The 27,887-nt window shown below is 40.2% G+C and overlaps 1 protein-coding gene across 1 annotated transcript; it reads right to left on the bottom strand.

Moving 5' to 3' along the window:
- Positions 1-40: 40 nt before the first annotated feature.
- Positions 41-26,115, bottom strand: VAPA (VAMP associated protein A). The gene is made up of 6 exons (XM_027890436.1): positions 25,975-26,115; positions 9,308-9,460; positions 6,355-6,458; positions 4,271-4,351; positions 1,238-1,414; positions 41-267 (listed from the first exon to the last, which is right to left on the bottom strand). Exons 1-6 carry the CDS (start codon positions 26,048-26,050, stop codon positions 109-111), a joined length of 750 nt encoding a protein of 249 aa, XP_027746237.1. The 5' UTR covers positions 26,051-26,115; the 3' UTR covers positions 41-108.
- Positions 26,116-27,887: the final 1,772 nt, after the last annotated feature.

Below are 27,887 nucleotides of genomic sequence, written 5' to 3' on the forward strand. Positions count from 1 at the left end.
AAAAAAAAAAAAAAAAAAAAAAAAAAAAAAAAAAAAAAAAAAAAAAAAAAAAAAAAAAAAAAAAAAAAAGGAAGCTGCAGTTTTGCATGCTTCTCTCACTCATTCTTTCTACAAGATGAACTTCCCTAGAAAGAATCCAATGAAAATGGCTGCAATTACAACAAGAAGTGAAGGAAGAGAATTAGAGCCATTATCTCTGAGGGCCAAAGCTGTGGGTGATCCAGATTTATCCGAGTGCGCTACCTTTCTGAGCCTCAAGCCTTCATCCTGAAGGGGAGGAGAAAAACACAGATAGGAAAAAATTATAAATACATCCTCCTAACAATACTAAAAACAACTGAAAGGCCAAATTTGCTGGTGAGTATTTAAATGAACTTAAAAAAAACCAAAACACACACATCATCACACCACACTGAAATCTAAAACACGGACATAGAAAACCACAATGTTTCAAATAAGAACAAGTAATCCACTTGTCTATCTATGTTTTGGTTAAAAAAGATTCCAAAAATCTTGACAGGCACAATGAAGTATCTTGATTTTATTTACTACGTGTCAAAATTAAATAGCAATAATTCCTTATTGTTAAGGAGAAATATCTACTTTGTGTAAACTTCATCCGAATTGCAGGTGTGGAGACATCATTATTTCATGGTTCTTTAAAAGGCTATTGTGGCCAATGAAACTCTTAGAACTGTTCCAAAGGCAAATATATGGGTAAGTTCCACATAGTCATGTATCGACTAGTTACAGCTTACCTAAAGGACACCTTTACATGAAGGTACTGGAAAGTACTGTTTGCTTACCTCCTCTGACCAGCAATTAATTGTTCTTGTTCACTGCCCCTTTGTAATACAAAATGTTACTGCTCTGGATCTCATTGACTCATTCTTAATGAATAATAATGCATTTTAAATAAAAGCTACTAATGCACTATTTTTGATTTAGACTTAAAGTAACTAAGACCACCTTAAATAGGACAGTTGCATTTAAGAAGAAAGTTATGTAGCTTCAATGTCTCATCCATGACAAGTGCAAAGTCTCAATCACTGAGAAGTTCAAAATACACAGTATATACAGGACTGTAAAATTATATTACAAATCAATCTTGACATTCTAACAGTTTTATCTACTTGCTGAAATACACATCTTTTGGCCTAATTACAAATCAGACCTTTCAATCAAGGGGAGTGAAGTAGTGAAGTCACTTCAATGTAAACACAGACGCAGAACTTACTCTCAGGTGCCGATTTTCATCTGTCAGCTTCATAATCTCTGCTTGAAGTCTTTTGCACTCCTCCACCAGCTTCCTTGTTTCAGTATCATTAAGTGAAACGCTATGTGGTTTTGGCATCGGTCCATCCTGCTTAGATGTATTCAGTACTGGGGCGGATTTGCTTGCATCTATATCATTCTACAAATATTAAGAATGACTTGAGAATTTTACTTCCTAGAGAAAAATCACCCACAGCTTAAAACTAGAACAATGAAGCTACTACTACAGTTTAATGAAGTTTATATTTACAGTAATCTGAACAGACAGTTCCGTTATCAGTTCAACTCTGATTAGCTCAAATATTAAAAAGCAAGAGCAGATTGCACTGTTTACATCTGGTACTACACACTACTGAGACACAAATTTATACTTCGGCTGCTTAACACTGACCCAAGAGACATCCAAAAGAGGGCATAAAATACACCAAACAGCATTTGAACTTGAGGGGGAAAAATAAAATGAAGAAAGTAATCCTGCAATGGTAAGAAACAAAACAAAGTAAAAACCAAACAGGTCTTCTTACAAAGTCCTACGAATTATGTATGACACAAATGTTTTGCACTTATCGCACCTTTTAGTGAGGGAAAATAAAGTACTGAACAAACATGAAATTTAAATCTCACAGCATCTGAGATACACAGTGAAATACTAGTGAAAAGTCACATAAAAAGCTGTGAAATAGCAAAAAATAAAATTAAAATCTTGTTCCCACAGCTCTGGTCAAAACCAGAGAATCATAGGATGGTTTGGGTTGGAAGAGACCTTAAAGATCATCTAGTTCCAACCTGTCTGCCATGGGCAGGGACACCTTCCACTAGTCAGGTTGAACAAAGCCCCATCCAACCTGGACTTGAGCACTTCCAGGCACGGGGCAACCACAGCTTCTCTGTGCAACCTGTTCCAGAACCTCTCTACCTTCTGAGTAAAGAATTTCCTCCAAACATCTAATCCAAATCTCTCCTCTTTTAGTTTTAAAACTGTTCCCCCCTTGTTCTATCACTATCTGCCTGTGTTAAAAGTCACTCTCCTTCATTTTACATAAGCCCCCTTTAAGTACTGGAAGGTTGCAATGAGGTTTCCCTGGAGCCTTTTCTTTCCCAGGCTCAACAATGCCGGTTCCCCATCCCATCTTCCTAGGAAGGCTCCAGCCCTCTGATTATCTTCACAGCCCTCCTCTGGACCCCTTATAACAGGTTCACATCTTTCCTGTGCTGAGGTCCCCTGAGCTGTTGGCTTTCTGGGCTGCAAGCACACAATGTAGAGTCATGTCTAGCTTTTCATCCACAAGAACCCCCAAGATGTGGGAAACCTGACTTCCCGTGAAGACTGAGGCAAAGAACTCAAGGAGTACCTCAGCTTTCTCCATATTTGCTGTCACCAGTTCTCCCTGTTTAAAAAGGGGGAATCACTCTCTTTGACCTTTCTTTTCTGACAAAAGTCATAAGAAGCCCTTCTTGTTACACTTCACACCCCTTGCTAAACCTGATCCCATCCCTATACATCCAAATTATATATCCCTGTACTTCCTAAGTCACATGCCCCTGCTCTCACTGCCTTGGCATTGCCTTCTTACTCCTCAATGTGAGGAGCAGATCCTTGCCCAGCCATGCCAGTTTCTGGCCTGCCTTCCTTGATTTCTTATGTATCAGGATGGAAAGCTCTTGCACTCTAAGAAAACTTTAGGCCTTAAAGGGGCCTAAAGCCCCTTAAGAGTGGCTCTAAAGAGCTGACCTAAAGAGTTCCTAGGAACAGTTTCCCAGGGAATCCTATCCATTTATTCTTGAAACAGCTGGAAGTTAGCTCTTCAAAAATTCAGGGTCCTGACTTTGCAATTTGTCAGGTTCGTGTTCCTTGAGATCATGAACTCAGTCAGGGCATGGTCACTACAGCCAAGGCTGCTCCAACATCATTAACTTCTTTAATGAGCTCATTCACACTGGTGAGAAACAGGTCCAGCAATGCTTCTCCCCTGTTTTATTGGCCTAGTCCCTGGACCATGGTTTTACATGCAGGCATTCATGCTATTTACCCCTACACATGCCTTACAGACTACCATAAAAACTGGACAGTACTAAAAAAATAAAAATCTTAAAGCCATGAAGGCAGTAAGGTTGCCAACAGAAATCCTACTTAAGCACTCTTATTCATAATGTTATAAGCAGCACCAAAAAAACCCACCTCCCCCAAGAAAACGGATACACAGGATTAAGATTCCGTAAATCAGAATTTCAAGTATTGCGGGTAAAAAAATATGCTAATGCTTAAGAATTTAGTCATATTCTGCAAAACTTCTAGGCAACTGACAGTTAACTATTACTCCAAACATCAGGCAACACAAAACAGACATCTTCAGTCTATATACAATTAAACTGTCATCTCCTACACAACCAGAATAGATTTTGTCTGAAGGCAAGAGCATGAAAGAGGTAATAGACTTTTTTTTTGTCTGATTATTTGTCTTTACCACTACCTTATAAAAATGCACTTGGGATTCCCAAAGCATGCATTAATTCCTAATCAGTTCTTTCTTCTCTAATTCAACTGAATTAGAAACAGTATTTTTAAAACTGAAAATCACTTAATACTATAAAGAAAACAATGCCATTCGCTTTTCACAGTATGCAGTGCTGAAGATTTTCTTTTTAAGTCTGACAGCAATGAGATTCCAAACCAAATCAATAATAAAAGTAACAAAAGGATAATAATTTCTGGCACTGGTATCCATTGCTGGAGTTTTTTAAGATGTGGTTGGATAGCACGCTCCCTTTCAGACAAAAGGTTGAACCAGATGGTATTTCAAGGTCCCTTTAAAACTGGGCTGCTCTGTGATTCTATGAATCCTTAAAAAGTCATATACTAAACACCTCTCCTGTCTAATTCAGTACAAATTCCTTCAAGCCACTTAATCATTAAATCAAATAGGTTAAAAAAAACCCTCAAATTTCTGTGGGATCCTATCAGTCAGTGTATGGTAACTTCTTACCCCTTACTTACCAGTTTATCATTTTCGTTGGGCATTTCAAACACACATCTCAATTTGGAGTCCATTAACTCATCAGGTTTTGCTTCTTTCCACTAAGACAAAAATTAATAGAGTTACTTAACTTGCCAGGCTCAGGCAAACATCTGAACAGTTCATAAGCTTGCTCTTAGTACTCGCCTCCTCTACAGCTGGATATTGTCCTTACCCTAGCTGCAACTTTCAGACTTGTTTAAGAACTATGCTTTTTGTTCACATTGACTACTGTGAAGTAAAAAAAGCCAGAAATGGTTATTCAGGTCTGGAAATTAAAGACAGTAAACTGAACGTAAGGCTGGATCCACCAGAGGTTTGTATGGGACAGGGAGGGGACAATCCAGCATTTTCTTTAACACACAATTAGAACAAAGTACCATCTGAGTCAGTTTGAGAAGAAAGTTCTATAACGCCTCAGTAAATATATTTCTTACATTCCATCTTGGAAGCACCAAACAAAAGACTGAAAGACACCTTTTAGTGACTCTATATTTGTTTCCCAGTAAATTTCTTTAGTTCTTCATATTTTAGATTTTTAACCACTTCCTCCTTTTACTGCATATTACATAACAATTTGGGCCTAGAGACTTTTTCAAAGCTGTTTATTAAAAAAATTTTAAATTCCAATCAATATATTTAAATAACTTAAATATTCTAGAATTTCTCTGCTCAACTGACAATTACCTTTCAAAGCATACACTTCATGTAGTTTCCTTAAATTTTTAGGCTCAGAAACTACTCTGAAGTCTGCAGCAATTTTTCTAATAGGTCCTCTACAGTTACGCTGGAACTGTAGGTGTTACAGACTCGAATATTCAGGTTTTTCACAGCATCCTTTCTATGATTTTTTTCTTTTTTTTTTTTTCCAGTGGCATTAATTTCACAGTAACGTAGAACCACAATTACCGATTTTCTCCAAGATCTGTTTCTCAGCATTCTGTAAGTGAATACACTGAGAAAGCAGTTATTTGAAAGGTATTTCTGAAGTTGATTTTTACATCCTCACCAAATAGCTACGCTTCATTTACCACACATAACCAAGAGCTACTACAGCATATTAAGAAAAACTAAACCAGACCAATGAGGAAGACAGATGCTAACTTTCTAGCTACATGTCTCAAAAGCTTCACAAAATCTAAAAGGTTTTCCACTGTTTTCAGTGAAGAGTGATGCCACAGTACTCTCTGCCTTCATATAAGGGGACAGAGCCTAAACCTGAAAGTTCTAGTGGTCTTCAGTGATTTGTAAAACCTGATCTTTATTCATTGTTTCCCCTCTCCTTCTCTGCCTTGCATGAACATCAAATGCACTTGTGTAAACCCAGGCATTCCTAACGACAGTTTATAAAGACAGAAGCACTGTTGACCTCTACCTTCAAATACACACTTATGGAAGTCCACGTGCACCCTAAAAGGCATGTTCTGACAACTGAAGGCTTCATTCCCATTGCAGCCAGCCATTAATGTCAGAAACAGGTGCTCTACTTCTGAAGCAACAAGCACAAACCTTCTTTCCGGATCAGATCAGCGCTCCCTAAAAACTGAATCTACAACATATTCTATTAAAACACAACATGTTTTCTATAAATTTTGTCCTGTTTAGTCACTTGGTATCTTGTGGAAAGACACATCTTAGCCTTGAAAATGTTTTAATTCATTGTAATTCCATTCAACCTTTCACTAAAACACTTTTCATACCAAATGCACCCATTTCATACAGCTTCAGGTTGGTTGTTCAAATATACTCTTGATTCCTTCAACAATCTGTTTATCTCCTTTAAATTAGCTGCATGTAAGGTACAACATGTCCATATTTTCACAGTGGACTAACCTAACCTCAGATTCACTACTATTTCCATTCAGTAACTTAACTAGGCAAGTTCTAAGAACTGACCTCATATTTCATATTAAAAACCCTGAATTACATATGAAGTCACACTTGTTCAGAGAAAACCCAATTCTTCTCCAAAAAGAAACTGCAAAAATGTGAATCATTTAAAGATAAGCCTGGATTTTTAAGAAAAAAAAAAAAACACAAGTTATTTTACTCTGTTTTTACTTACCACTGCCTCCATATCTGTAATATTTGGTGGTGCATAGGTTGTTTGTACCATAAACTTGTGTTTACTCTTCTCATTTGGGTCATAGTCAAAAGGCTGCAGCATTACTGTTCAAAAGAAAAAATAAAGCACAAAACTGTGATTCTTCAGCTAATCCCTGTAGCAAGCATGCTATCCACTTTAGATTTGCTCTTCACTGAACAATCACTGAAAGTTAAAATGCAAAGGCAATGTTGAAAATAGAGCAGACATACACTGTAGCAACAGGTACTGAGAAGTCAGAGTCTAGTGTAGCTGCCATGATTATTTCTCTTATTACTATAGCTAAAAGATATTTCATATACAAATATGAACAAACAGATGCCAGGAGCGAGACAGAAGAAAAATTACACCTAAATATGTGTCTGTAGGTACACTTGTAACTTGGTCTACCAGACGATGAGGGCTCAGTGAACTGAAAAGAATAATTATTTGGCAGTGGTCACTGGTCTTCCACAGAATGGAAATTCCAGTTCATTATATCTTTATACAAAATTAAAAGAGAAGCTGAAGTGGTTTCAGAAAAATATTTTTAAAATTACATGGACTCCTGTACCAGGTACGTGTACCTATTTTACAGCAATGAAAAAACTGTAGCAGCAACACCGATATAGCTAGAAAACCACAAAAGCAGAAGGAAGAACAGTAACAAATAACAGTAATAAGATGTGAAAGAAGAATAACACACTATATTATGAAAAGAAAAAATCAACAACAAGCAATTGCTGGTAACAAGTTAACAACAATATAATAAATAGTATATTGATAATAAATAGTAAACGTAGGCACCAAGGTAAAGAAAAACAGGTCTTATCCAATTAGTGGTTTTGGAAAAAATTAATAAACATGGCTGAAGAAGGTTACTTAGTGATTCACAACTGAACGATAAAAAAATGTCTGTGGACTTCCTTAAAATTACTAAAATCACATCTCCCACAATGAAATGAAATTAAAAACTGACTTGGCTCTGAATCAGCACAATGCATTAAACAGGCTGAATACAGCTAACACTATCTCAACATTTACTTTTGAACATAAGAGTTCCATCCCACAGCATCCTAGTTATTTCTCTCTGCACAACAATGCGAGAGAAATCTATTTTTAATTATACGAAAGATGACTCAGCACTGAAAACATTCAGTTGAGAGACTGATGAGATAAAGTGGGTCACTAGAAAAATAATCTGTGGATTTAGTTTACCAAGTGATCCGAAAGAAATTATATGCTTAAAAACAAAAAGATGAAGCTGACACTTTGGGGAAGAGAACTCAATTCTGAAAAGCACCATGGAGTCAATACAACTAAACAACTGCACTTGAAAGCATCTTGGGGTCACTGTAGCTGAATAACTGCATGAGAATCCAGTAATACAGAAATAGGCATATCAAAGATTCCCTGTTATGTAAACTGAAGAGTTGAGCAGGATGACACTGTTTCCCTTTATTGGTGAACCTGAAGCTAAAATACTGTTTACGGCTCCACTATTGACTCGTGTAAAAAACCAAAATATTTAAAGTGTTAAAAGGAGGATTTGTAACTATGAAAACACATAGGATGGAATCCTTCAGTCTATTCAAATCCCTGAAGGGAAAGCCCATCAAGATTCTCACTGGGATGTATGACTACCCACTGGAAAGATCTCTGATACCAGATCAAACACACAGCTAAGACAAAATGGCTGTAAGTCATAGCTGGAAATAAAGAAGGTTTTTGACTACATCTTAAACCAATTCTCAGTAAAATGATCTTTCATCCACAGGATGCTGGACCTCTTGCCTGTGATCTCCACAACCTAGCCTATATGATCTCTACAAGACCATAGCCTGTAAAAAGGGGATTCCCCTCTCTCCAAGCTGGGAAATATAGCAGGTCCAGAGAAATAAAAATTTTCTCATCTCATACAGTCACTGGTTTTAGAATCCCCTTTTTCCAGAGATTCTACCTCAAAACCATTAGGAGAATGACCTCCAAAAATCATTTGCCAAATCAGAAGACTGATATCTAGTCTTTTCCTATTTTCTTGAGAATGTCCACTCCCACATTACTAAGTCCTCATCTTCTGGATATTGTGCAGTCCACTACAGGATTAGACTATTATACATCCAGTTATCAAAATCAGTTATCTAACTTGTCAGAATGAAGTATGTAAACCAAACCTACATGGAGGTTCATGCAAAAATAAAAATAATATTGCCTGGTTTCAGGGCTACATTTAGCTGAAAAGCACTTCTTTTTTTAACCTCCTCACCAAAAAAAAAAACCCCAAACAAAACAGAAATCCAATCAAAATAAAAAAACCACTCACCAGAATAAGGAGAGTGTCTCTATAGTGAAACGTACTAGATTATTCAAATGTAAGGGCTACAAACTGTTCCACATATCCAAAACAACAGAAAGTTTAATTTTTTAAAAGCAATTTAACTCTTGCCCCTTAGCACAGACTACTGTGATAAATGGAAGAATTATGAAACAATAGAGTTCAGGGACCAATACTACAGTCAAAAAAACTAGCCTACAATTGTACATTAATTTTTTTAAAATGCAATGAACTATGAAATGTTATACTTTAAACAAATCAGAGCAGCCAAGCAATGCCCTACTTCAAGATTCATGAATATAGAAGTCTGAAGCAAAGGTACTGTTAATGTCACTGCCCATTTCCAACACTCTTTTCTTCCTTTCAGAGAGCCACAGATAAATGTGACAAATGGCAAGTATTCCTATATGGAGCATTTTTTCAAGTATCATTGCAGCTCTACATCAGGTTGCCATCACATAATGAAGGGAAACAGTTCTATTTTTAAAAGAACTTTTTAAAAAAACAGTATCTTCAAACAGTCTTAAAGATTAAGCATTAGAAAACTTTATTAAAGGCCTTAAAAACATGTAAACTACAACTGCGTATATTTGTTTTTACCAGAAACAATTACAGACGATCCTGGGTCAATAATTCCACTGTTGGGTCTCACACAGTATCGGCGAGGTGCTGTGGTCTTGACTTTGAAGCATACTTTTCTATCTGATGGATTTCGTAGTTTAAGATTTGTAGTTACTACATCTGTAAAGGGACCTGGGAAAAAAAAAAAAGGTGATTCTTTTTTAAATATACACATATGTCTGGAAAATAAATCTGTTTATACAGTACAAGTAACTCTTAAAATATAACTTGACGCCAACAAACTTCTAAAAGCGGGTTAAATCATACATCTGTTAGGCACACACATTGTGTTATATGCAAAGAACGCTCTACCAACTTAGTTATAATATTCATTACAGCGATGAACAAGTAATGCTTAAACAGTATGACAGAATCAAGCTGCTGACGCAAGAAATTCATATCTACATATGCTAATTTTACCAAATCATTCTTAACATCTGAAATACCTAGAAGGTAATGGTCACATGCAAAAGTACGCTTTTCTGATTTTTTCCTTAGAAGTAGAGGCAACACATCCTTTGGAAATCTTTCAATTGTTTAAAGAAAGAAAACACTGATACTGAAATACAGTAACTGCTCTTGAGATTTCAACTTCCATATGCTTCTTCAATTTCTGAGCTCCTACAGAGTTGACAGAACGAGACATCAACCTCATCTTTTAAACTCAAAATAAGCAAGAGAGATGATACTCTGCTTATGAATATATTCTAACCGATCCTCAAAAAAGCAAGCTGTAGTTGTTGTATTTACGTAGTCAATGCAGTGTACTCTCTAAACTGCGTTTATGTTAAACCAGCAGGATAGGAATTTCCTCCAAGATGGGATGGAACAAGAGGCATCATTTCAATGTCAAGCTGCAAAAGCACATCTTCCAGCAGGGATCACCCCCATGCAATGCCACACAGTAACAGCACAAAAAGTAAGTAAGGTTCACAGCATTCAGAGCTGTGTTAATCTCCCTTATGCTCATGTCATCTGAAGGCAAGACTGCACAGGCTCTTAGAAGAATGTAACTTAGAAAATGGTATTTCATATGAACATGAAATATATTCAAAAACATTTTACGTGTACACTGACTTTTGAGAATCTTCTTTACAGCTGTTTAAAATTACACACTAAATAACTACAAAATAATTTTCATCAGTATTGAAAACATTAAAACTTTTGTATTAAAAACTATGAAGAAAGCAACCTTTAGATTAAATTCAATGAAAAATATATGTGATTTGATTAAGTGCAAACGCACAACAAACCCACTAATTGCATGAGACAAAGGAAGTAATTCTTTTCCAAGCACCTTATTCCACAGAGGTGTCCGCACTATTCCAAAGGAATCAGCTCTGGCTACTATCAAAGATGTTACTACACTAGAGGGCTCACTGATGTCTTTGTTTCTATACCTCATTCCAAATCCTTGATTTTGAGAGAGGGCTAAACAAATGTTTAACACAAAACATCAAGATAAAGGACTAAATCAATAAAGGACTAAAAAGATAATTACCGAGAACCAGAATACTGAGATGTCGATGAAGATACATGTGAGCTAGGTTTAAATTCAATGAGGCTCTTTTGAGAAAACAGGAATTGGTATTACTTGTCTGAAACGTCACTTTTATCTGACTTTTACATGGTAGATGAAAAAACCCTGTCAGTCCAAGCAAATTTGACACAGCCCCCAAGAGGAAGATTTACAAAACTACTTCAAAGTTTTCTGCCACTTGTGTCTTGATGGTTATTGAAGGATCCAGTTGCCTCTACTTACAGAGTGTGATCCAAAACAGCTCCTGTCACCCACACCGCAAGCAGAACTAAAATCAGGCAGCTGAATACTCTAAGACTGGTGATAAACTCATAAACCACCAAACATTTACGTTTTTCAAGCTACACACCATTTTTGAGGAAGTTATTTTGGGAGTTTTACTAACAGCCACCTGGGCTATTAGCCATCTAATAACCACTCCTCTTGCAGTGCCCAGAGTCAGAGCACCTTGAACACAGCTTTCAGTGATGTGGGTTGCTTTTTTTCAATTGCAACTCTAGCAACCTGAGAAGGTCTGCTTCTCAATCTTTGCAACTACTTCTACTAAGGATATTCTGCACAAAAGAAAAACAGGCACAGTTCAAAGGCTCATTTTGAAAGGCACACTCATCGAGAAAAGGAGATATACCATTCGAAAACAACTTGTTTCAAGACAAAGCAGCTATGAATTTATAAACTGATGATAAACTGCTTTTTAAGCCAAAATAAAAGATCCTATGTTTCTTTTGAGACATGAAAGGTCTTCTCATGCCTGCCTTTTTAAAGTGTGCAACAATGAGATAAGATTCAAAATACTCTTCAGATTATTCTGATATTTACTGTCAGCTTCAACACCTCAGATAATTAGAAGAAATCTGCCTTTCTTCCTCAAGTACATGAATGCAGTGACCTCCTTTGCATTTCCTGGATTCTTCACAAAAAAAAGCTTTTAGCTCAGGGACATTTTTTGTCATCAGACATCTCTTTCTGAGGGGATTGACATCTTTTCCAAGGTCTAGAGCACCCTTCTGTGACAGCTTTACCTTTCACCTGCTTTCTAAAAGCTTTAATGAAAAAAGCTGTTTAAAGTCTCTCAAGACCTCAACCATCAGATGTAATCAATAGGTGGTAACAAACTGCTGCACAAAAGGAAAAGATGACTGAATTTCACTGATCCTGCATAACCCAGCTGTTTCGGTAGTTCAGTGGAGTATCGACAGTGTGGATTGGAGCATGGACAGCTGAGAGGGGAAGGATGGTATATTAGAAAAAAAATCTATTACCATTCAGAGGAGCCACACAATCTAAATTAGTGTGACATATCCTTCAAAAAAGAACTCTGCAACATCTGAAGAGGACTCTGGACTTCACAATCACACAAACATGAATACCACTACCTCTAGGGGAGCTGGGATATAAAGTACAAACCGGCACTAACAGCCCTTAATCATGACCATTCCTTGAGAAAAACAAGTGGCAGGATGGGGAGAGAACCAGACGAAGAAATGTTTTGGATCACACCACAGAGACTGCATCTAAACAAGGAAAAGAACGGGCAAAATGGATACAGACATTCTGCACATGCACTAAAATGGACAAATGCATGCCCACTTCACCTCAGAAAACATTCAGCTACACCAGGACAGTATTATAATCTCAAAAGTAGCATCTTTTCTGCTGTTTGCATGACACCTGGGCACAAGTAGGTTTTCATTTAAGCACTTAAACCTCAGACAGGCTCACATCTAACTGTACACACTATACAAAAGCTTAAGACTTTCTTTTATCCTGTATTTGTACAACTTAACGGACTTCTGGATCCACAACTAGGGTTTTCAGAAGCTGTGGTAATTCAACTAATCAAATCCTCAAGCTATACTATGGTGTCTAATGACAGGATATCATTGCTTTATAAACCTGTAATTTCAATCTAACCGCCTCTGGCAGTTACAGTTACTTTAAAAGGGACAAGGAGTTCAGCAACTTCCTTAGTAGTGTAAATTCAAGACACCAATTACATCATCTTCCTGGAATAAAAGTTGTGAGAGTGCCAGGTTATTCCAACCATTTTGAAAGGAGCAGTGACAATCCATGCGAAAGGAGCAGTGACAATCCATGCCACAAGTCTTCCTGTCGTCTTGACTTAGAAAGGAATGAGAGACAACTGCCTAATCACACTCAGAAATGCTGGACATCTCCAAAAACATTATGTGCTGAATTTCTATTTCAGCAATCTTGCAGTGCAGCCACTGCAACATTACTGCCAAGGTTGCCTCTGGCAACTACACATCTTGGACTACAGCAACTAGTGGGCAGGAAGAAATGCCACAGATTCTGCAGAGCCAGTTTCCACTGCTGAAACACAGTGCCAAGATTCCCAGCTTGCCACAAACTTGCCAGTTATGCTGCAGTAAAACCAAAATACTACATATTACTGGACAGGTAGATTGCCTTGGGTAAGGTAAGAGACCAATGTCAGTATCTAACTGTGGGCAGTACAGAGCAAACAAGGCACTTCTGAGAAGCAGACAGGTTTGGTTCGCAAGAAGTTCCATTTAAAATTAGCAAGGCTTTCATAATGTACACAGAGAGCCTGTCTTAAAATATCACCTCTATCTAAAATTGGATAAGAAGAATTCATGATTTTATTAAATTACATAAAATCTTTTATAATTAGAAGGCAGATAAGAGTTGCACAAAAATGAGCATGCATTATTAAACAAAACCAACAGCATTTTACAAAACAGCTTAAGTGTTAAGCATATTGCCCGCTTCAATTTAAGACATTAAACTGTAGCTATTACAAAAGCCAATACCTGAGCTGACTGCCAGAAAGCACTCTACTTCATGCACTGCATTGAAGTTTATTTAAGCTGTAAACTGGCACAGTAAAGTTCTACAGACTCAGTCACATCTAAAAACAATGTAAGTACACATTAAAAAGTACACAGACTGGTAAAAGGAGGACAAACTCCTTAAAATGTGTAAGGTACAGTATTAACTTCAACTGGGATTATATGCTTTAAGTGGAATGCTGTTTTTTCACAACTGCTGCATCATCTTTGAAATCCCAAGAACACTTGAAACATACAGAAGACTTCAAGGCACCTTTACGAAAACAAACTCAGGCAGTGTAGTTTTCTTTCAGTGTACAATAAAGCGAGGCTGGGCAGACAGAGAAACATCATTTACTGCATTTGACAATTTGAGCCCTAATGAATGAGAAATGAGTTCAAGTCAGCAGGATAAAAACTAGCAGTACTATTGTAAATCCAGAAAGACAAATTTTGAGAACAAGTTAACTGACTTCTAGGATAGACCTGGTCAGAAGAGAGTAAGATCTCCATCAGCTCGCTCTGCCAAAATCAAAAGTAACAATGGAATAAAAAAAAAGTTAAATTAACATGGCCCCATGTAATCTATATTTGTATATAATATATTTGTACAATGTAATAAGAAATTTTTAACTAGGCCAAAATTTAATTGTTTTTCTTTCCCATCATTTCCATTGCAATCAGGGAAGGACTGAGATTGGAAGGGACTTCTGGAGGTCATCTGGGCCACCCAGATGCCAGCTGCCCAGGACCATGTCAAGGACGCTTCTGAGTATCTCCAAGGAGAGAGACTCCATGGCCTTCCCGGACAACCTGTGCCAGTGCTCGGTCATCCTCACAGGAAAAAAGTGTTTTCTGATGTTCAGAGGGAAACTCCTGTGTTTCAAGTTGTGCCCACTGCCTCTGGTCCCATCATTGGGCACCACTGAAAAAGAGCCTGGCACTGTCCTCTCTGCACCCTCCCCTCAGGCATTTGTACACATCAGTAAGATCCTCCCCAGCCTTCACTATTCCAGGCACAGCAGTCCCACCTCTCTCAGCCTTTCCTCACAGGAGAGATGCTCCAGTCCATCATCTTTGTGGCCCTTCACTGCACTCTCTTCAGTATGTCCAATGTCTCTTTTGTAGTAGGAAGCCCAGAACTGGGCCCAGCACTCCAGCTGTGGCCTCACCAGTGCTGAGCAGAGGGGAAGGATCACCTCCTTCAACCTGCTGGCAACACTCCTAATGCAGCCCAGGATACCATGGCCTTCTTTGCAGCAAGGGCACATCACTAGCTCACCATCAACTCAGTGTCCACCAGGACCCCCAGGGCCTTTTCTGCAAAGCTGCTTCCTCAGCTGGTCAGATCCCAGCCTGCACTGGTGCCCAGGGATTGCTCCTTCCCAGTTGCAGGACTTTGCACTTCTTGATGAACTTCAAAGGTTCCTGTCAGCCTGTTTCTATATCTGCCAGCTCCCTCAGCACTTGTGGGTGCATTCATCAAGGTCCATGTATTTATTACATTCAGTTTACTTAAGTATTCCTTGACTTGATCATCTTCCACCAAAAGTACTGAAGGAAAGACATCTAAAAATGAGAAATACTTGTGTTCTGTGGCGAGTCAAAACTACCTTGATTATGAGATAAGTAACCTTAAAATATACACAAAGCACTTAACTGGTCAAAATTTAATTTTATAGCTTTCTGAAAAAAGCATAGATGACACAGTCGACACAAAAGAAATTGAGTAGAATGTTATTTCCACAAATCAGTTTAAAGAAATTAATATTCACTCTTCTGTGAAAAAAACCTGAATAGAACACATAACATGCATTGCCAATGAACATAAATAACTTCTTCCTCTTGAAATACCAAAATCATGACCATTCAAATACCTTCTCCAACTGCAAGAAAAATCCCAACTCTAACAAATCACCTACATTAAAATTATTCATGGTCTATGAAGCATAATGGCTTAGGTTTCATGGATTAATACTTCAACATGGGTCTGAACGATCAGAAATAATCAGTGAATTAGGTGCAAGATCAATAATACATACAAATAACCACAGCTTTCAGGAAGATATTCATACATTAGAACAGTATTACAGAATCTTTCATTTCTTATTCTACCCTGGCACTTGAGAAATAGTTAGTTTTATCATCAACCTGCACGTAAAATTTAGAATGCAAAAGGGGCTTTATAGGAAAGCTGACATGCCTCAGTGTCCACAATTCCTGAAGGCTGATTCTAGGCTAGCACTGTTTACCAGGGGTAACATCAGACTTTATCTGAGCTCCCCACGATGACATGCTGTCAGCATCCATGCTGATGCTGTGTCTATCAGAGATTTTTCCTTCTAAAAAATGCTGAGACAATGCCCATTTTGGAATCCTAAAATAGCTCATCTTCCTCTGTCAAAGGGGCAGAGGCTCCATACGGCTAAACAGTCTATTGGAGGTGCTTGTGCAGAGGCTGGCAGAATGCTTTACTGGACACTGGTGTAAGAGAAATGGGAGCTGAGACCTTCTGCTTGCCATTTGGACAGAGAAAGGACAAAAATACAACACAGTGGCATTTCAAAGCAGACAAAATAATTATTTTCCTTACACGTTCTTTCTGGATCCAAACTTATTCATCCCAGTTTATTACTGAAATGTTGTTAGTAGCCAATAAACCACAGCAAAAATGCAGTAAGCATCTATCTCAAGGGTAAACTACGGCCACATATCATTACCAGGGAATTCTGGTAAAGAGAACATTATCTGCTTTATATACTAGATAAAATATAGACTAAATGGAGATTGTCCTGCATTTAAATATGGACAATGGTTTCTTTAGTCTTAACAACAAAACACCAGATTTAATAAGATAGTATAACACGGAATAACTTCATCTAAAGATATTACTGCTGGAACTTAGCTTAAGCTTTAAAATCTAGAAGTCTAGGCCCAATTTAGTCATTAATGTCTATTTTTCATATTTTTCCAATTGAAAGAGTACCATTACTAAAGAACTGTCATGTTACTAACATCAAAGGCATGTTTGTTACTTAAATTTAACGTCCATAATATTGTGAATTCTTTACTTGCTATTTATTTTTATTTGGTTACATTGTTATTCCTGCCACACATTAAGAGCCTACTTAAATTGGCAACTCTCAATTCTACTAGGATAAAGTCTTCCCAGATTTCTGAAAGCCAAGTACAAGCATATCCTACAGTCACTCAGGAAAACAAACACCTGCTTCAAATAAAAGTCTTGACATTTAGTCATTCTTGCTTATCAGACATGACCACAAACTCCATTCATTCCCTTACCAACTTCAGGACAGAGTACTGACCTGAGCTAAAGCTGCCATGCTTCCCAGGATCAGTCAGCTCACTTCTAGAGAAACAGCTGGAGTTCCAGCCTGAGGTGTAACTTGGAATGTGTTTAACAGATGGCCAGTGGACATTCAAATTAAAAAACAGTTTTTACTTTCATTGGGTCTGCTACACTTAGTGGCCACATTAGCATCGTAGTGTTAATATGTTAAACATGTAAACCAACATCATGCCCTAGGAACTATAATTACTAAGTTTATTTCACATAGGGAGCAGTTACTCCTACATGTATGATTTTTAAATTCACAAACATCCCTTTTCACAAACACAAAACTTTAAACACATATCTCAGTCAAGCTATTCTAATGTCTTGGAACGTAACATAACAAACCTGCTCTAGCTTAAGTACATAATTAGGTACCACTGCTTTCCTACCAAATTTTCAAGAACATTGTAGAGTCATGACCTAGCAGAAGCCTTCTGAAGTTCACATGAAACTAAGTATTTGGTAAGATGGTATCCGACAAATTTAAAACTATTTCTGCCCATATGATTTTCAGAAAGTTGGTTCGGACTGACATGACTCAGATTTGAAATTCAACTAGTTTCTAATGATCTAAATACAGTCACAGCCACTTGAAGCCAATTCATCTTTATACCAATCCTATCCTTTAGCCTACAGAGATTTTCTTTTCCCCAGTGCTTACCTCTTCTGATGTATTTATAGACAGCAATCAGATCCCCTTTCAATCTTCATTTTGCTAAGATTAACAAGTCAAAGCTATTCTACTTCACTTATGCTAATAAAGCTTTCTTTGCACCATTCCCATTTGGGTTCATTTTACGTGACTAGGTGTTGCCAAGGATGCATTCAGATAAAGCTTCATCAATGCCACAAACCTTGACATTAATACTTCCTTCACTACAAAATTACAGGCTCACATTTGTCCCATTCATGATACTCACAATAAACCTATGATTAAGTCCTAGTCTCTACTTCTACTCCTTTTTCATCACTTGTAAGCAAAATGTTCTATTATTAGCACACATCAAACGCACATTTTCTTTTTGCATTCATCACATCTCTTAACTCTGGATTACCAATGAGCTCTACCACCACAGTCCCACCCACCCCAAGGTCATTAATGAAAATACTACACAAGAGTTCAAACACAACACTGGTCCATCATTTAGAAAGGTCCTATTATGCTTCCAGCAGCCCAACTGCTATGCTGCAACTTATTTTATAGCTTGTCCCTTCTCCACCTTATGTTTCTCCACTAAGCTTTTTTACCTGCAACTTAACTAGTACTTTTGCAGATACCTCTGTATCAAATAATTAGTATTCATATTATGGAACAGACCCTCCTGGAAGATATGTCAAAATGTACGGAAGACAGGGAGTTAGAGACAGCCAACATGGATTAATCATGGGTAAATCACGCCTGACTAATCTAGTGGCCTTCCACGGTAGACATCAATGGACAAGGGAAGAACTACAGATGTCACCTACCTGGACATCTGTACGGCCTTTGATACAGTCTCCCATAACATTCTTACCTCTAAATTGGGAAGCCATGGGTTTGATGCATGGACTGTTAGATGGACAAGGAATTCTCCGGGTGGTCGTGTCCAAAGACTTCCAGTCAATGCCTGAACGTTCAAGTGAAAACCAGTAACAAGTGGTATCCCTCAGGGATGCATACTGGGACCAATACTATTCAGTATTTTATCATTATAGAATGATACATCATTGACTGACAGCAGGATCGAGTGCACCCTCATCAAGTTTGCAGGTGACACCAAGTGAGTGATGCAGTTGATGCACTTGAGGGAAGGGATGCCATCCAAAGGGACCTTGGCGGGCTTGAACGGTGGGCCCACGGGAATCTCATGATGTTCAACAAGGCCAAGTGCAAGGTCTTGCATCTGGGTCAGGGCAATCTCCAATTTCAGTACAGACTGGGGGACAAATGGATTGACAGCAGCCCTGCAGAGAAGGACTTGGGTACACTGATGGACAATAAATTGAACAAGAGCTGGCACTGTGCACTTGCAGCCCACAAATGTACCCTGGGCTGCATGAGCAGATGCAGGGCCAGAAGTAGAGGGAGGTGATTTTTTCCCTCTACTCCCTTCTCATGAGACTCCACTTGAAGTGCTGTATACAGGTCTGAGACCCCCAGTACAAGACAGATATGGAAGTACTGGATGTGGAACCGGAGGAGGGCCACAAAGATAGCCAGAGGACTGGAGTACCTCTATTATGACAAAAGGCTAAGACAGCTGGGGTTGTTCAGCCTGGAGAACTCCCTGGGGAGACCTTACAACAGCCTTCCAGTACCTAAAGAAGGCTACAAAAGAGCTGAAATAGGACTTTTTACAAGGCCGTGTAGTGACAGGGCAAAGGGTAATGGCTTTAAACTGAAGGAGAGTAAGTCTAGACTGGATATTGGGAAGAAAGTCTTCACTATGAGTGGTGAGGCACTGGAAGAGGTTGCCCCGAGGAGCTGCAGAAGCCCCATTCATGAAGTGTTCGAGGCCAGGTTGGATAGTACTCCGAGCAAACTGATGGCAGTGACAGACATCAAGGAGAGCTGGACTAGATGATCTTTAAAGATCCCTTTCAACCCAAACAATTCTATGATGCTATGAAATACCATAATGGCATCCAATAAATCCGGAAGTAAACCAGGTTTTGTTCAGGAGATGCACAGAGAAGAGACGAAGAAAACAGAGACACAGACAGAGAAGAAGGTCTTAGATCAGACTGCCACATTCTACCTGGGACACTCATGCTGCATTTTATTCCATGCTCCATTTACCTCCATGTCTTTAACTATTCTCTCATGTAAGGTTTTACATACTATTGAGGTCAGATCAATTCTAGCATTTAAGTGTCAGATTAAGATTTTACACCAAGTAAGACAAAATTCTGAGAAACAAAGGAGAGAAAAATTCTGATTTGACTTTTTCTTTTTTTTCTATTTTCTTCCTTACTGATGATATTAAACACATGAAGTCCAACACCAGGACAGTATTCAGCAAACTATCTTAACTCACAAGTGAAACTGAACAGAAAATATTTAATTTACATAACCATTTACTTCTAACGTCTTTCAAATCATAAAATGAAATACGACATTTACATTGCCAAACAATTTACAATTGCCGTGAATTAACTGTATACAACACCAAACTACACTAAAAGGCAAGACAAGCTACCGGTCAAGATCACTATGCACCAGATAAAGTCTTACTACCTTGAGAAAAACAGTTACTAAAATTCTAACTCATGTTTCTGGATTTTTATTTTCAACAATATCACATCAGAAATTATCTTAGTCGAGTCATTTTGCTGATTTTTTTTTTAAATTAAATTAGCTTACACTCACTTATCTGGCTCATTTGGCAATAGAAGCCTTGTAAACTGACAACTGCCAAAAAAATGCAGTTCTTATCTAATTACTCAGGGTATTTTTTTCCTCACTTTGAAAGTATTAAGTTCTCTTCACGAGTCTTTTCCTACTTAAATTCATGGCTTATAAGAGGAGCACATAATAACCCTGTAACGACTGATGGTCACAAACGTCTGGTTAACAAACATCTCCCATAGACAAAGTTGGTCAGAAAGTAAAATGTTCACAAACCACAGTCAAGCGAAAACAGGAACAATTTGTAACACCACACTGGACAGTCAGTGCACTAAATATTCAGTCCTATTAAGTGATGCATAAAACAGCTCCTCTCAATCATCATAAGTTTCTATTTCTCAACCTGGCCTTGAACAAATGTACACTGTTCATGCATAATACAGTATTTTTTTATACTATTAATAATTATGTCTTACAGTGATCTAGAACACTTGCTTAGGCTATCAACAAGCAGCATGAGTAGGCACTTTATAGTAATTACAAGGTAAAGGTGAAGCTTTTATACCAATAATCATTGGTACACATTAGAAGTACAAGATGGTGAGATCTGGATTGTGTTACGCTGTTAGTGAAGCAATGGCAATATTAAGTAAAACAGTGTCCTAAAAATTGCGGGTAAAGGACAAAACATCCAAATCTTCACTGCTGTATACCTCTATCACCACGGGAAACTTTTCCATGATTGACTCTTAAAACAAATGACAAACTAGTTCTGCCAAAATATAACCTAACACCTATAATACACCTGACTTCACAAACCAACAGAACTCCCTTTTTACAAGGCAGTTTTAAATGCAGTCTAACAAAATGGTAGAGACAACTGTATTAACATAATACCACCTCATAAGCAACACCACGTAAAAAACATTATTTTCCTTTCTCTTCCTCAACACATTCCCAGAAGTCATTTTGTGCTTCAATTTTCATTAATACATATAATTTAAAAAATAAAGATATTAACAAATATTAGAGTTGAGCCATGAAACAGTGGTCAGAAGTATAGACATATAAGAAGAGCAAACAATGCCAGGAATCACTCTTGGGTTTAAAAGAAAAAAAACAGTCAAATACTATGTGTTGAATATTGAGTCATTCTATGGGATGTTCAATCTTTGCCACTACGCAATACTCAGCCAGCAAAAGTAATAACTTATATGGAATCATTTCAAAGTATCAGAAAGCCACAACTATATTAGTAATCACTTACAACCAGTTTTTCCCCTCTGCACTCCCACTGTTTAGTCTCAAAAATGTTCTTGAATGAAGATACCACAAAACTGACATCACAATCACCTTTTTTTTTTAACCTATCTTCAAAAACGGGGACATAACAAATTTACTGACACTTTGAAGAGAGGCATAAAATCTGACATAATCAAGACACACACAGTAAGGCAGTAAGATCACATTTGAGGACTTCAAGCTCTGCCTACACTAAAAGGCATCCTAGGCCAATTCTGGCAACAGACCCTGAGGGCAGGGGATGCATTTAACATTGAGCTATTTTTGCCTTTAAATTCCACCTTCTCGATTTGCAGCAACGCATAGCCTGTAGCTTTCAATGTTACCAATAGCAGTGTAATGATTACAAAATAACCTACAGCAATATTTCTGTAGTATTTAAAAGGTTGTTGAAATCTGCATTTCAGAATAAGCCGTAACACTTAAGTGCTCCCTACCTCACATGAAAAGTCATTTGAATGTATACCAGCTGATAGCTGATTTTATACACTAACAATTCTAGATTATGAATCAGACTAATAATCAGAAAATAAATATCCTGTTACACTGATCTCTCCCAGTAACTCAAATCATCTAAGAGAACATTTACTGCACAGACTGTTAGTCTGTTAAAGGAAGTGTGCCTCATTATTTTGTATTGTTTACAAAGGCAATAAACTGAATTCCACACACTTGTAAGCAAGAACTTTAATAAAGGATATCAATTTAGAATATTCAGACATTTTTATGATGTCTGACTATTGCTAGTCTGACTTGCTAGTCAGACACCTCTGAATCACATAAAATTCTAATTCTGAATGCTGTCTGCTAATCTTCCAAAGCTCATCAAATCAACTAATGTTGATTTTCAATTAGGTGTAGCAGAAACACGTCTTATGACTGATTTAAAGATTCAGCAAAGATTTTTAAGGGTTTTTTTAAAAAGGACCATCATCCAAGACCAACTTAAATACATCTTACTCAAAATTGCAAAACTGGCTTCTTCGACTTAAGGAAGACTGAGTTTCCATAAAAATGCTACAAATCCTTGAACTAAAAGCTTCAAATGCTGCTATTAAATTCCATGAATGTTTTAAAAAAATTGTTATAAGAACGTATTTACTCACAAGGAACCAATTCCAGATTACCATAATCTTCGCTAAACTAGAGCTACAGACAACGATTATACGCATGAGTCACATAAAGAAGACACCAGTAAGAAGCAGATGTTCCATCTTCCAAATCAGATGTCTTTAAGTGGCTCACGCTTCAATTCTTCCTATCCTTGTCCTAAACAAACTCAATCACCTTCAGATTTGAGAAGCTAAACAAAATACATTAGAATACAGAAGAAAGCCAACCCACAGGAGCAATATGGCAGATCTGGGCACAAGGACCACAAGGCAAATTCTCTAATGCTCTGTACTGAGTATCTGAAAATGATATCATGCAGTGTATCAACTGCCTCCTGGTTTCATCACTTTTAAGTAAAATTTTTCCCCTTGTCACATTTGCACAAGACTATCAAAAGTACTTATTTCTTTCATGGTTTTTGTTACATATTCCTTTTAGTTGCAGAAACCAAAAAAACCCCTGGCTATCACAGGGACAGAGGGAACCACGACCCAAAACACTATTAAATTTCTAGGACTACAAAGTACTATAAGATTCTAATCTTCTGGACACCAAGGGAAATATGTAACGTGTTAGCCACCACAGGACATGTTCTTTAGACCTCCCCTTGAGTCATGCTGAACAAAATTCAAGGAGAAATGTATTATAGAGCTTATTTTTGCTGATTGAATAAATTAGGTTATATCAATATTAATTAAAAAAAAAAGGCAGTTTCATCAGGTAATGATTAATTTAAAGCCTTGTTAACAACTCCTTAAGATAAGTCCTATGTGCTTTTTAATTTAAATTGTTGTTTGCATAGGGCCATACTATCACATTTCACTGTTACCCTAAAGGTCAGCAATCCATTAGAAGTTCCTGAGGCAAGAAAACCAACAAAACTATTTGTCCAGTCCAAACGTTTAGACTTAAACTGAATCTCTGTTACACACTCATCAACAGTGGGTAATAATAATAATGGATGACTGCACCAATAAAACAATTTTGAGTAACCAGCTGCACTGAAAAAATGTATACTTTTATTCTTTGAACAAAGTTGCATAATTTTCTTACACTAAGCTACATTTATTCCAAGTCATATATTCTCTTACTAACCAATTACTTTTTTAAAGGTAACACTGAGAATTCCCTTCTGCCAATATTGTATTCTTCAATGCAGTACTTTAGAACTCAATTCGTTTGTGGCCCACAAACCTTTTTAAACACCTCCAAGTAATAAGCAGTTAGAAAATATTTATTGAGTGTGCACTCGATGCTCTCTCAATTGATAGCACTTTGTACAGCATATTACTGCAATTGTATAGCAACAGAAAGTGCTTTCCATGGAGTATTAAGACTGCAGTCTCATTATGCTTCAGATTTTGTTTTTGCTTAGTCTGCTCTATAGAATTTTTCCTAATATATGCATTAACCTGAAACTAAAGTTTATGCCTAAAGAATATACATTTCATGCTCCAAGTACATAAACGCCCAGCACAATAAAGATCACTGACTGACAACAGCCTCACACTGGCAGAATTTTTAATCTAGTATTTATTCTATCAACACACTGTTTCATATCACACAAATACAGCTTAGTTCCAGCTCAAAGAGAGCTCAACATACGAAAGATTCTAATTAGACACAGAAGTTTTTTAATTAAAAAAAAAAAAATCATGTATTTTCCTCCAACCTGTTCTTGCAGTAAAAACTCAGCGTACTGAATTGTGAGTGCAGCCAGACTTGGCAGCATTCTAAAAATATGAAACCAAAGTGAAAAAGATAAGTTCCTGCTATGGTTTTAACTCTGTGTATGAATGTGCGATTTAAAAGAATTGAAATTGAATCTATCAAGAAACTAATACGGGTGATCAGACAGATTTTGGGTTTCAAGTGATTTAATGGATCGATAAAACAAGCGTAGCTTGTTACGTTTGTCTAAATGCTCGGCCAGCCAAAAGTATTTGGGGGGAATACAGTGTTCTTTTCCAATATGAATATTCATTTGTTCTAGCTGTCCATTTGAAGATTTTTACAACATCATAAATTCCACTCTATCCCTTGAAAACAATGAAAAATGAGTCTACTTAAAGTGGAAAATAGAAGCATGTACAGCATTAGGCACGTACATGTGCTCACACTAGTCACAACATTTAAAAATTTAAGTTCACATAACGTTAACTGTTTAAAAAAAAAAAAACAAACTAGCATTGTTGACTGTAAATCTGAAATGTTTTTACATTTTTCTCCGTGTCCCTTATAGACACGGGATATAATCACAAGATACTACTGGGAACTACAGGTTCCATGGCGCTGTTATTTATGCCCTTACCTTCCAAGGGTCACTCATTTTTGATAGAGACTTCCCTTTCACAACTATCTAACTGATGAGGACAGAAAACCCCCCTCGACAAGGCAGCAGCACCAACTGGGACCTATTTTGACAGCAGCGCGTCACGCCGGTCACAGCCATGCGGTCGGCACGCAGCACACATAAAACTTCCGAAAGGCACGCATTCCTTCTGCCTCGCTCCCAGGGAAGAGGCGAGCTCCCTGTTTACGTTCCGATAACCTGCCCGAGCCGTGACAGCTCTGGCGAAAGGGCGGAGATCGCCTTGCCGGGCCGGGATGCGCCGGGGCGAGGGTGCGGGTGCCGGGGAGCGATGGTGCAGAGCCGCGCCAGCCCCGCGGGGGCACCGGGGCTCCAGCGCGCCAGAAAGGGAAAGTGGGACAAGGCCGGACGCCAGGGCAGCCTCGCGAAGCCTGGAACCCCGCAAGGCTTCCACCGCCCGCTCCGAGGCCTCTCCCGCCCGCCGCTGCCAGAGGGAGCCCGCACAGCCTGCGACCGGGGAGCGACACGACCGCCGCCGGGCGCCGCTGCCGCGGGGCCGGGCCTGCGAGCGGAGCGGTGACACGGCGGCGGGGGGCGGGGGCAGGGGCAGCACAGGGGAGCGGGCAGCCGGTCCCACCCGGCACGTCGGATCCCCGCGGGATCCCAAGATGGCGGCGGGCGATCCCGCTCGCCGGCTCGGCGGCGCCCCCCATCCCCCGGCGGGCGGGCAGCGCCCGGCACCGCGGCCCTCCCGCCCGCCCGCCCGCCCGCGGCAGCCGCCGGGGAACCAGGCGCCCGGAGGCGGCCCGGCGCCCGGGCGGAGCGGGACACCCCGCCGCCGCCGCTCCCCGCACCTCCGCCGCGCTGCGCTCCCCCCTCCTCACCTTTGAATTTGAGGTCGGTGGGCGGATCGAGCACCAGGATCTGCTCGTGCTTCGCCAGAGCCCCGGCGGCCGCCATCTCGATCGCTCGCTCCGGCGGGAGGAGGGGCGGGGGGGAGGGCGGAGGAGGAGGAGGAGGCGGTGGAGGAGGAGGGGCGGAGGGGGGCCGGCGGGGCCGCCGCTCCCTCACGACGGGCGGGCGGTGTCTCGGCGCGGCTCTGCGGGCTCTACCGGCGGGGCGCGGGCCGAGAGCGGGCGCTGCCGCCGCTTCTGCTGCGCGCCCCCGAGCGCGGCCCCGCGCCCTCCCCGCCCCGGCAGCGCCGCCCCCTGCGCGGGCACGAGGACGGCGGCGCGGGCCCCCCCCTCCCCTTCTGCGCGCATGCGCGGGCGCGCAAGAGGGTTGCACCCCACACGCAGAGAGACGTTCACATTTGCAGCCCTTGTGTGCTCGCTACAGCGAGTCATTCACGGAATCGCAGTCACGGAATCAGTCGGGCTGCAAAAGAGCTCCGAGATTATCGAGTCCAACCTGTGACCGAACACCACTGCGTTAACTGAGTGCCACGTCCAGTCTTTTCTCAAACACCTCCAGAGATGGTAACTCCACCACCCCCCTGGGCAGCCCATTCCAGTGTCAAATCACCCTTTCTGTGAAAAAATTCCTCCAAATGTCCAGCCTAAACCTGCCCTGGTGCAGGTTGAGGCCGTGTCTTCTGACCGTGTCCCTGTTTGCTTGGGAGAAGAGACTGACTCGCCACCTCGCGACAACCTCCTTCCAAGGAATTGTAGACAGTGATAAGGTCCCTCCTGATCCTCCTCCAGGCTAAACACCCCCAGCTCCCTCAGCTGCTCCTCATAGGACTTGTGCTCCTTCACCAGCTTCGTGTCCCTTCTCTAGACGCGCTCCAGCACCTCAGTGTCCTTCCTGAATTGAGGGCCCAGACCTGGACACAGGATTTGAGGTGTGGCCTCACCAGTGCCAAGGGGACAATCACTGCCCTGGTGCTGCTGGCCACACTATTTTTAATTCAAGCCAGGACGCCGTCAACCCTCTTGGCCACCTGCTGGCTCCTGTTCAGCCGGCTGTCGACCAGCTCCCCCAGGTCCTTTTCTGATAAGCACCTTTTCAGCCACTCTGCCCCCAGCCCGTAACGCCGGATGGGGTTGGTGTGACAGAAGTGTAGGACCCGTCATTTGGTCTCGTTGAACCTCACACCACCGGGGGGTCATGGATCCAGCCTGTCTCCCACCGCGGCCCGGATCGCTGGCTGGAGCGGAGAGGGGAGAAGCGGGACCCCCTCTCCCCGCCTTCCCAAGCGCGCACACACAGTCCAGGCGGGAGCGGGAAGGGCGCCCCTGGCTGCGCGCTCTGGGCGGCCGCGGCGCGCTGCGGGAACTACAGCTCCCAACGTGCCGCGCGGCGGGCGCGGGGCTTGCCGGGAGTTGTGGTCCGTCGGGGAGCCCCGGCCAGCGCCCTCCCCTCGGGCCTCGGGGGGCTGTGGCTGGGCCGTCTCTGCCCTCGAAGCTGTAGGAGAGAGGATGAACCTGGGTAGTGGGTCCCACGGCGGAGGGGGGGGGGGAACAAAAAACAAAAAAAAAAAAGCAAAACAAAAAATTGTCATTATGTGAAGGCTTAGGAATATTAACAGTGAGTAAATGGGCCTGTTTAGTTAAGAGAAGACTGAGAGGGGATCTCATCAGAGCTTATAAATATTTCAAAGGCAGGTGCCAAGAGGATGGTGCCCAGTGACAGGACGAGAAGCAATAAACAGGCCATAAACTAAAACACAAGAAGTTTCACCTCAGCATGAGGAAGAACTTATTTACATTGAAGGTGGCACAGCATTGGAACAGGCTGCCCAGGGGAGTTGTGGAGTCTCCGTCTCTAGAGACATTCAAAACCCACCTGGATATAT

Source organism: Empidonax traillii, unplaced genomic scaffold (genome assembly GCF_003031625.1).
Source record: "Empidonax traillii isolate 1590-97213 ecotype Southwest subspecies unplaced genomic scaffold, ASM303162v1 scaffold288:size648122, whole genome shotgun sequence".
NCBI classification, from domain to species: domain Eukaryota; kingdom Metazoa; phylum Chordata; class Aves; order Passeriformes; family Tyrannidae; genus Empidonax; species Empidonax traillii.

Bases quoted from the DNA above. Each gene is read 5' to 3' on its own strand.
- VAPA (XM_027890436.1), bottom strand. From the start codon at position 26,050: ATGGCGGCCGCCGGGGCTCTGGCGAAGCACGAGCAGATCCTGGTGCTC. The intron at 4,352-6,354 runs GTAAGTAAAAAC...TTTTTGTCTTAG, and splicing joins TTACAGATATGGAGGCAGTG to TGGAAAGAAGCAAAACCTGA. The intron at 268-1,237 runs GTAAGTTCTGCG...CCTCCCCTTCAG, and splicing joins ATGAAAATCGGCACCTGAGA to GATGAAGGCTTGAGGCTCAG.